The 11,614-nt window shown below is 35.5% G+C and overlaps 1 protein-coding gene across 1 annotated transcript; it reads left to right on the top strand.

Moving 5' to 3' along the window:
* The first annotated feature begins 1,213 nt into the window (after window positions 1–1,213).
* LOC125248279 (NACHT, LRR and PYD domains-containing protein 12-like) lies at window positions 1,214–11,297 on the top strand. Its single transcript, XM_048160000.1, has 13 exons — window positions 1,214–1,901; window positions 2,670–2,747; window positions 3,062–3,175; window positions 3,377–3,475; window positions 4,877–4,987; window positions 5,884–7,653; window positions 7,773–7,937; window positions 8,035–8,151; window positions 8,254–8,427; window positions 8,574–8,693; window positions 10,437–10,607; window positions 10,683–10,856; window positions 10,977–11,297. The coding sequence occupies exons 2-13, from the start codon at window positions 2,695–2,697 to the stop codon at window positions 11,131–11,133; spliced, it is 3,225 nt and encodes a 1,074-aa protein (XP_048015957.1). The 5' UTR covers window positions 1,214–1,901; window positions 2,670–2,694; the 3' UTR covers window positions 11,134–11,297.
* The last annotated feature ends 317 nt before the right edge of the window (window positions 11,298–11,614 follow it).

Here is an 11,614-nt window from a genome sequence, read left to right as displayed (position 1 = left end):
TCTTATAAATAAAAGTATGTAAATAAAAGTTGCAAATAAAAGTATTTGAACCACTTGCAGAATCTGTGAAAATGTGAATAATTTTAATAAAATAAGAGGGATCATACAAAATGCATGTTATTTTTTATTTAGTGAGATATTTTACATAAAATATGTTTACATTTAGTCTGAGTGTCACAAGTCACAAGACAAAACAATAGCTGAATTTATTAAAATAACCCCATTCAAAAGTAAGTGAAACATTGATTTTTCACCATTCAAAATAGTTCATGAACCCTTCTCTTTCTGGTTTAGAGTGCAGGAACTGGGATGAGAGATATCAAGTCAAGATTACACATAAAAACAGTAACAATACATTATTTTTCAAATTTAGAAAAAAACTGTTAAAAACATTTATTTAAAAAAATAAACAAAATCATCAGTAGAACCAAAGTCCCTTTAAAGCCGGGCACACATTTAACAACTAGCTAAAACATTCTAAGACTGTGCTCAACATACAGCGATTTTTTCCTGCGACTGAAGCAGATTTAAATACTTACACATGGAATTTGAACACTGACTGAACGCAACTGGCTCTGACTGGACGTGTTTGAGCGCGATCAGTCATAAGTATCAATTAACATTCATAATCGGCCTTACAATCGTTAAAGCAGAACTAAGTAACTTTTTTACCTTCATAAATAGTTTTCTAAGTCCTTACAATGGTTAATTGACTTATAGTGGTGTGTTTGAGGTGTGCACTAACCCCCTCTGGCACGTCTATGCCAGAAAACAGCACTTGCAAGTTGAGCTGCGCCGACCCGACACAATCTCGCCTCATGTTCACGTTCACGCGAGAGTGACAAAATGCTATACGGTAATTCAAAAACAATGTATATATTATGACTTTATAAGACAATTTCGAAAATTACCCACCTGCATCGAGATTTCTTGTACTGTATTTGCAAAACTACAGGAGTATTTACGACAGTGTGATTCACTGAAGGAACCTGTAGGGGGAGCTTCGCAAATCTTACTGAGTTCCGCTTAAAGCCGCGCACACACTTAACGATTGTAAGGCCGATTATGAATGTAAATTGATACTGTAAATTGATCGCGCTCAAACGCGTCCAGTCAGAGCCAGTTGCGTTCAGTCTGCGATTACAGTTGGTGTTTAAATTCCATGTGTAAGTATTTAAATCTGCTTCAGTCGCAGGAAACAATCGGTATATGTGTTCAGTTCAGTCTTAGAATTTTAGCTAGTCGTGTGCGTGGCTTAAGACAAGTCATTTCACTCGGCGGCCATATTTTAAACGCCTCTAGGGGCATTCAAGTGCAGCTCCTATCTCTTTAAATGGGGAAACATCAAATTCTCCAAAGCTGTTTGCCAAGCTTTTGATTAAATTTCATATTTGAAATCGCCGAAGAAATCTGACAACTGCCTCATAAATTTTGTTTCTAAATGCTCGAATCATGACAAAAAAACAACAACTGTATTTTTCAGGCTAGATCAATGCGCAGTCCTAAATGCGCGTTTCACATCTCATTTCAGAGGCGCGCGATATCTAACGGCCGCTGCAGTGATGCGATGACTTTACCAATCGGTGATTGCCTCTTATTTAGAAGGCGGGACTTATTCCGCAATATTGCGCATTGACGTGTTATTCTAATAGTCTTTGGTAGAACATTGCTTAATAAACTAATACTGCAGTCTCCATAGCAACATTACCACACAATGGTTCTCAATCAAACTTTACAGTATTTTGGTACAGATTCATCTGTCACTTGGTAATGTGGTTCATATTTATCTGCTCAAGTATCAGATAAATCTGCTCAATCAGTATCTCCTCAATTTGTCTTAGGCTGATGAATCACAAACCTGTCCATTTCATAGAAGATTTAGCTCCACCTTCACAGAGCAGGTAAGCAGTGAGAAAAAGAAAACATAATCATTCTGTTGTTTGAGTGGAATCCAGAGCACACATGGTAAGAACAAATGCAGACTGAGAGAAGAATGTTGAATAGATTACATTAGGCAAGATAAATCAGTTAAAATACATTTGACACTGTATAAGCTTTTCAGTTATATTATTTGCAGAATCAAGATTTTAAATGCACAAAATAAACTCTATGCTTCCACTACAACTTATATTATGATCACAAAATTTGTGTATTTATGTTTAGTCAGACAGTCAAAGCCAGCCTTACACAACCTGAACTTATGAGAACTATATAACTGGTAACATTTTACAATAATTTGTTAACTATAATAACACGAACTAAAGTTATTTAATACAAATAGTCATTCAGTGTTTATATGTTAGTTCACAGTGCACTAACTAATGTTAACAAATTACAACTTTTGAATTTAATAATGTATTAGTAAACATTGAATTTAACATTAAGATTAATATAGCCTATGTTCGTAGTTCATGTTAACTAAAGTTGTTAACTAATGAAAGATTATTGTAAAGTTTTACTATATAACTAAACCAGGAAGGTACTTCACCAACAACTCATGAACCAGTTAAACCAGATTCTGAAGACAGTTTTAGTCCTATCCTTCATTGTTTTCTTCCTCATTCCCAGTCATTTGATTTCATAAAGCCGTTGAAGCCTTTGAGAGAGTAAAAGTTTTTTTTTTTTTTTTTTTTTTTGTCTTTATTTGACTTTATAATAAATCTGTTCAGCAGTTAGGAAAACACAAACATCATAATGAATGCTGAAGAAGACACTAATTATCACAACACTTGTGATGGAAAGAAAAGGTGAGCTAGTTTTTGATTATTTGTACATGTATGAAATTAATGAATCAGATATAAATTATTATAAAGAAGCATATTCTTTATATGTATATGCTTAAGTGACAGATCAAAGCAAATTCAGTTAAAACAGACTCAGTTTAAAGTTGGAGATTCAATTATACTGCTTATAACCTAGCATAGCTAATTACATTTCATTACACTGACAGTCATTACACATTTCATTACACTGACATTACACTGACATTACACTGACAAATAATCTGAGTGAAAGTGATGTTGCTTTAAACTCTGAAGATGGATTATGTTGTATCTGACAGTGTTCAGCGGGAGAGATCACATTCACCTGTCCCCAGTGTTTTATCCATGAAGAGTGACAAATCAATGAAAATGCCAATTCATTTGAAAAATGGAGAGTCTCTGTTTGATCAGAGGTAAATAGAACTATTTTTTTATTTTTTATGTTACAGCATTGCTTTGATGATTTTGCCACTAATATGAGGCAGCTAAAAATACAATTTAGCTTGCAAATGTTACAGTACAGCACTTAAAAAATCTTGACGACATGGTCTTTTACTTGCAAGAACATAATCATTGTTATCAAGTGGTGATATGTATTATGTTGTCTTTTTTAGTTCTTTGGAGAGATCAGATTCACCTGTCCCCAGTGTTCTATCCATGAAGAGTGACAAATCAATGAAAATGCCAATTCACGGTTCTCTGTTTGATCAGAGGTAAATAGAACTATTTTTATTTTTTATGTTACAGCATTGCTTTGATGATTTTGCCACTTTATGAGGCAGCTAAAAATACAATTTAGCTTGCAAATATTATAGTACAGCACTTAACAAATCACTTATGGTGTTCCCAGTCAAAAATGACCGGCCTGCAAAAAATTGCTTATAAATCTCTTGTTATGCTACCTTAACACCAAATATTGGATTCCATGTTTTTGTCGCCTTGTTTTCTTTCAATTAGGACAGGTTTTATATTTATTTTCTGGAACTGGTCGATCATAGGCCTTATTTATCTGAGCTTACTGTATGTACCTCAGTTTTTGTTTAAAAAAAGGAGTTATTTGTGGATAATTTTGTCAATTTTACATTAAAAAAAAAAAATGTTGCACTGTTTATCACACTAATGTGATTTAATGTTTAAACAGGAAATTTGTTTTGAAATGGTTTTATCTTGTTTTTATTTATTACAAAATGGCACAAAGTCACACTTTGTGTTCCCGGTCAAAAATGACCGGCCTGCAGAAAAATAACTTATAAATAACTTGTTACGCTATTTAAATAGCAAATATTGGATTTTATTATTTTTTTTTTTTTTTGTCAACTAGTTTTCTTTAAATTAGGACAGGTTTTGTATTTATTTTTTTAAAACTGATTGATCGTGGCCTCATTGATCTGAGCCTCACTGATCTGAGGATAAAGGTTATCTCTGTACAAAAGAAAGCCTGTCATACTCAAAATGGTTTGTTTGTGTAAATTAACGTGTGTGTCTGAGTATGTATGTGAGTGTGCATACATGTGTGGTTACAATAAAAACTAAAATAAAAACATAAAAAAAAAATCCTGCTTAAACATGAAAGCACACTAGTGTGATAAACAGTGTAATTTTTTTTTTATATATGTTTATGTAAAATTTACAAAATCCACTCAAAAACAGAGGTACATAAGCTCAGATAAATAAGGCCTACGATCGATCAATTCCAAAAATAAATATAAAACCTGTCCCATTTGAAAGAAAACAAGCTGACAAACAGACTGAATTCAATATTTAGTGATAATGTTGCATAATGAGAAATTTTATAAGCAATTTTTTGTAGGCCAGTCATTTCTGACCTGGAACACCACAATGTTTTAATTTGTTAGACTCTGTGTAAGTAGTCTAAATGTTTTTTTTAATTTATTATTATTATTTGTTTGATTCTGGGTAAGTAGTCTAACAACTTCATTGGACTAAATTTTAGTCCAATGCGACAACACTAACTAGCATTTTCAGGTACGGGAAAATCCTCTCCGGGCCAAAATGACCCGAACACAACATGACAGTTAAAGACATCAACTTTTACATGCAAGAACATAATCATTATTATCCAATGGTGAAATGTATTATGTTGTCTTTTTCAGTTCTTTGGCAAGATCACATTCCCCTGATCCCATTGTTTTGTCCCTGAAAAGTGACCAATCAAGGAAAATACCAATTTATTTAAATGGTGGAATTTCTCTGTTTGAGCAAAGGTATATCTATTTATCTTTTCGTTTACACACGGTATAGCTGTGATAATAAAAAAGCCGTACAGCAATAAAAAACGTTTTGTTTGTGAATGTTTGTTTTTCCTCAATCCCTCACACTAAAACTGATCCTATTAATCTCAAACCATTACTTCATTTCTCAAATCAAAGGCGCATTTTAAAACTTTATTCTTAAACCTACTCTTTACCTGTTTTTACTTCTTTCCTTTTTTAATTCCTAAATATTCTGCAGAACTCCACACAGAAATGTCTTCATTAAGCACAGTTTGCAATACACATATTTTGCCATACAAATCCCAATTCATTTAAGAGTTAAAAAAATCTACTACACCAAAGATCTGGTTTCACAGCACACCATTCCACCTGTTAGCGTTGAGAAGTGCACTTACTGTGCTTCATAGTTCAGAGAGGGGGATCTTATGACTCACCATGTCATTTGCAGTGAATAAGGATGAGTACAGATGATTTGATGTTAACTCTCACCTGCTGCAGGGTTTTAGAAAGCAGGGCATCTCTGACTTCCTCATTGTTCAAGTGACAAGTTTATGTTTTTGAAAACTGATAAATAACAAAATTTAAGCCATTATTCAATTATTGAGTACTGTATCTTGTTTATGAGAATCATCACTCTTGCATTTTGTATACAGAAGTCAGTCTTCATTGGTAGAAAAAGCAATTTAATTAAATTGGCAAATATATATTAGAGATTACAAAAGAGAAAACACATGATATCATAGTGTTTAAGATATTTATCTGTAATAAATTAATGAATATTGTTTGAATATTATGAAAAAAGTTTCCACTTAGTTTACACAACAATATAAATAGCCTACAGCTCTGTAGTTTTATTATTTGCTTATGTAAAGATTATATTTTTACAGACATGATGCTCAAACTCCTGATCCAGAGATCCACCAAAAATTAAAATCTGACATGAAAATGAAGCATCAGTACATTTTTGAAGGCCTGGCAAAGCAAAGAAACCCAACACTCCTGAATGAGATCTACACCGATCTCTACATCACAGAGGGTGAGAATGGAGAGATCAGTAATGAGCATGAAATTAAAAGGATTGAAAAAACATTAAAGACTGCAGAAGGAGCAACAATACCAATCAAATGCAACGACATCTTTAGACATTTACCTGGACAAGACAAACCCATCAGAACTGTGCTGACAAAGGGAGTCGCTGGCATTGGAAAAACAGTCTCTGTGCAGAAGTTCATCCTGGACTGGGCTGAAGGGAAAGAGAATCAGGACGTCCAGCTCATATTTCCACTTCCTTTCAGAGAGCTCAATCTGATGAAGGACAAAATACTCAGTCTTTCTGATCTTCTTCATGTCTTTTTCCCTGAAACAAAAGAAATGGAAATATCCAGTGACAAAAATAAAGTGTTGTTCATCTTTGATGGTCTGGACGAGTGTCGTCTGTCTCTGGATTTTCAGAGCGATGTGAGGTTGTGTGATGTAAGTGAATCAGCCTCAGTGGAGGTGCTGCTGATGAACCTCATTGCAGGGAATCTGCTTCCCTCTGCTCTCATCTGGATCACCTCCAGACCAGCAGCAGCTGATCTCGTCCCCTCTGAGTGTGTCCATCGAGTGACAGAGGTACGAGGCTTCAATGAGCCACAGAAGGAGGAATACTTCAGGAAGAGAATCAGTGATCAGAGTCTGGCCAATACAATCATCTCACACCTGAAGTCATCAAGGAGCCTCGACATCATGTGCCACATCCCAGTGTTCTGCTGGATCTCAGCCACTGTTCTAGAGAAGATGTTGAGCGAAGCAGAGAGTGGAGAGATTCCCAAGACTCTCACTCAAATGTATACACACTTCCTGATGGCTCAGATTAGCATCAAAAACACAAAGTATACTGAAAAGGAAGACAAAGATAAAGAAATGATTTTCAAACTGGGGAAACTGGCATACGAGCAACTGGAAAGAGGCAATGTGATCTTCTATGAGGAAGACCTGAGAGAGTGTGGCATTGATGTGACAGAAGCATCAGTGTACTCAGGATTGTGCACTCAGATCTTCAGAGAGGAGTTTGGCTGGTATCAGGGGAAAGTCTTCTGCTTTGTTCATCTGAGCATTCAGGAACATCTAGCGGCTTTATATGTGCATCTCTCCTTCCACAACAGTGGCAAAAATGTGCTTGTAGAAGGTGAAGTAAAAGAATCAGAAATTAATGTGACAGTGCCAATCATACTCAAATGTGCAGTTAATAAAACTTTAGAAAGTAAAAATGGACATCTTGATCTCTTTCTTCGCTTTCTCATGGGACTTTCGATGGAGTCAAATCAGGGTCTCCTAGAAAGATTTTTTAAGAAAAGAACAATCATTCCCCAGGGCACAATGGAAACTACTGAGTATCTCAAGGAAAAGATAAAAACCTGTTGTCCAGAAAAGAGTATCCTTCTGTTCCACTGTTTAAATGAACTCAATGATCAGTCTCTAAATGATGAAATCCAAAAGTACATTATCTCAGGAAAAGTTGAAGACATCCGGTCCCAAGAACTTGGTTTTGCTCTATTGTTCATTATAATGACATCAGATGAGAAGTTTGATGAGTTTGAACTACGTAAATATGGTAGATCAGATGCATTACTTATCTGGCTATATCCTGTGATCAAGCTGTCTACAAAGGCCCGGTGAGAACTTTTTGTAATTTATTATGTGTGTGTGAGTGCAACAAATTGTTAATATATAATGAAACAGCAAAAAAAAAAAAAAAAAAAAAACATGACAATCTTTTTTTTTACTCTTCCAGGCTGCATGACTGTAATATCACAGAAGTAGGCTGTATAATGCTGTCTACGCTGCTTTCATCAAAATCCAGTGTGAGAGAGCTGGATCTGAGTCACAACAACCTGCAGGACTCAGGAGTAGAAATACTCAGTGTTGGAGCAAAGAAATCATGCTACGCTGCACCAATGTATGCTTAGAGTAATGTTAAATATTACAACATTACATTACAAATACAAAATACAATTTACATCTGTAGACATTTAATTAAATGTTTCTCACTTCAGAATGAAGAAATGGTTCCGCATAAATCCAAATGATCCAAACAATCAGCAAGAGTATGAAGCTTTTATAAGTCTCACTGCTGGACTACAGGACACAGAGTGCAGACTGCAATCTTTAAAGTAGGTTGTTATCACTTAAAACACATAAATGAGTCCTTTATTGTGCACCATGGATTTTTGCCAGTAGATTGAGACAACATATGTATTTTCTCTTCTCTGTAGTCTGAAGAACTGTGGAGTAACAGAAGCAGGCTGTGTTTTCCTGAGCTCAGCTTTGAGTTTAAATCCTTCACAACTGAAAGTGCTGGACTTGAGCTGGAACGACATAAGAGATTCAGGAGTGAAACATCTCTGTGCTTCTCTGGAGAAAGTTCAGTGTGCACTGGAAATACTGAAGTGAGTTATAACATAAAAAAAGCACATATACTGAACTGAGCAATTATTTTAAGTTAATAATGACTTAATGAGAGTCTTAAATTGCTTTATTAACAGATTAAACAACTGTAATATAACACACAAAAGTTGTGCAGCATTGGCTTCAGTACTAAAACAGATTCAAACCTGAAAGAACTCTCTCTAAGAAACAATGAGCTCCAAGACTCCGGTGTGATGCTGTTCTCTGTTGGACTGCATCATCCTCGCTGTAAACTGGAGATCCTGAGGCAAGATGATTCTGAATACTTGTAGATTCACCATTAATCACCATTAAGTATTTTGTTTACAAGCATTAAGGTTGAATGTTCAAGGCCAAAGTAATAGTGACATAAACATCAATAGACACTGGAGAATAAGCATAGGGATTACTGTACTCTCCCATTCAATATTCAAATCAGTGCTTAACAAATATCAAGCATAGCATTAGATCTAGCAGGTCACATCAGTCAAGCTCGCATCAGCTGACTCTCAGCTGATCCACTTCTACCTATAGGAATACGATGCCTATCAGAGCATCCATATATATGGTCCATCAGTGTTATCATTATTACTCCAGAGCTAATTAATTACCCTCCTCCATCCCCAGCTCCACCCCTCGTCCAGTCGGGATTTGGCCTTCTGTTTCTCCTTTGGATCAGACTAATTTCTTTAATTACATTGTACATTAAATTATTGAACATTAATGATATCTGCAATACATTTATGTTGGTTCTGTTCTGTTTACCGTAAGAGGGTTATCGCTGCTTTCCCTGCTCTTATCCAAGCTAGGCTGTATGGACTGTAGACTGTTTACATGAGACATTATCTAATCCGATATGGTGTTTACATGTGCCAGCGCTTTCAACTGGAATGACTTTGTGACATGCGCACATTAGTTTTTGTCCTGTTTACTGCCTTGTATTCCTGTCAACATAGAGCTCCATTATTTTTATGTGTAAACTAAGTGTTGCTCTTAATCAAGCAACAGCATGAAGTTGTAACATAGCCTATTACTTCAGGAAGGTATGAGGAAAAGACAGGTGCAGGAAGCTTACCTTTTTGGTGGCTGTGCAACTAGGAGCATCTCAATACTACCCCTCCCTCCTCCAAAAAGCAGAAGTGTGTGGATGAAAGTCTGTAGTAATGATTCTTCTGTAGTGATGAGTTCTTTCAGTGTATTTAATAAATGTTTTGTTTTTATTTTACTCCAGTTTAATTTTGCCGCCACAATTGTGCATTCTGACGACCCCCGACTTCTTGACGTGATGACGTAGACAAAAAGTAATCAGTTTAACTCGTTTACATGGCAGAATTTTTATTTTGTTCAGGTTATAGAAAGGTTTATCCCACCCCTCTCAAACCGATTACAATTTAATTCGGTTTGGGCATTTTTATTCCAATCGTGGTGTTTATATGGAGCATTTACATTCAGATTGGACTTTTAAACCGAATACAATGCTCCATGTAAACGCACCTAATGTCACTATTCACTAACACGCCATTTGGCGGGGCCGGTGATGTAGATGTAGTCTTTGACCTTCTAAAGAGGTGGTCTTTCATGGCACTATGACGTCATAAGTCCACACTTTTCAGATCCTGTCATTTTCTGGCTTTGCCTTAAAAAAAAAAGCTGTTTAGTTTTTTTTAAACTTACAGGACAGTTTTATAGTATAATGACCATAACTGTCAAAAGATCAAGGAAAATTTTAATTCTCAGTTCAAGACCCCTTTAACTATTACCCTCAATCCTAAATAAATGCTTACATTTTAGCAGTTATGTACAGTTATTAAAAATTAATTCTAACCCTAATGCCCATGAAAAAAACAACAACACACAACTCATTACAAGAATGCTTTTCTACCCTTGAAAGTTTCTTGGTGCTACTAAATGTACTCTTTACAGCCTTGTAGGACAATTAACAACTCTGTCACTGCATCAAGTCAATCAAATACACAGGAGAGTTAAGAATGTTTGTACTTTCTTTCGACAGGCTTTCATGCTGCAAATTTAAAACAGAAGGCTGTGGATCTCTTACTTCAGCTCTGAGGTCAAACACTCATCTGAGAGAGCTGGACCTGGGCAACAACAGACCTGGAGATCAGGGAGTGGAGCTGCTGTCTGCAGTTCTTCATGATCCAAACTGTAGACTGAAAACACTGAGGTTAATATATAGAAATCAGTGAACATTTATATTTAATAAAGTTGGAACAGTGTATACAATGAATTTCTTTCTCAGGTTGGAAAAATGTGGAATAACAGTGAAAAGTTGCACTGCTCTGGCTTCAGCTCTCAGCTCAAAGACCTCCAGTCTGACAGATCTGGATCTGAGTATTAATGATCTACAAGACTCGGGTGTGAAGAAGCTCTGTGTCGGACTGCAGAATCCTCATTGTAGACTAGAGAAGCTGAGGTAAATGTCTGGAAAAATCTTATGTAATGCAATATTAGATCCAAAACCATTCAACTGTTAAACTAAGTAGTAACAGCAAACCACTGACCTGTGCTAACAAATCCACTCTGCTCTCTTCAGGTTGTCCAACTGTAATGTTACACATGAAGGTGTGATGGTACTGACCGAAGCTCTGAAATCAAATCCCAACCAGCTGCAAGAGCTTGATCTGCTTGAGAATGATCTGGAAGAGTCAGACCTGAATGTACTCTCCATGATACTGGACAAGTCATCATAAAAACAGAAGAAACAACACTAACACAAATCTTTAGAAAGACACCTCTAGAAAGCAATATTTAAGCTTTGATAGTCTAGATAGGTTGTTTTCTGAATTATATACACATGTATATACAGTATATATACAATTTGTTTAATAAACATCAAGTATACCACATACAAACCAGTTGTTAAAGTTTATTATCTAGATACAAAAGGCAGTCATTTATGATCATACATAAATTCTTCTCACCAAAAGAAGTAATAGAAACTGTGAAAATGAAAATAACTCATTTACCTGTTTTATTGTTTTTTTTTTTTTTTTTTTTTTTGTGCTACTGCTTACATGAGACAGATCTGAGTGGACCACACTCACCATGGCTTTTGACACTTGTAAATTTTAACCCTGGGTCATTCTGAACTCTGGGTAAACAGTATCCTGGGTTATTTGCTTCACCTTTCACACTGCTCATAATTTACCCAGGGTTAAAAATTAATCATAG

The sequence above is a fragment of the Megalobrama amblycephala genome, linkage group LG16, assembly GCF_018812025.1.
Source record: "Megalobrama amblycephala isolate DHTTF-2021 linkage group LG16, ASM1881202v1, whole genome shotgun sequence".
In the NCBI taxonomy this organism is placed as follows: Eukaryota; Metazoa; Chordata; class Actinopteri; order Cypriniformes; family Xenocyprididae; genus Megalobrama; species Megalobrama amblycephala.
This window is presented reverse-complemented; position numbering and strand designations above follow the sequence as displayed.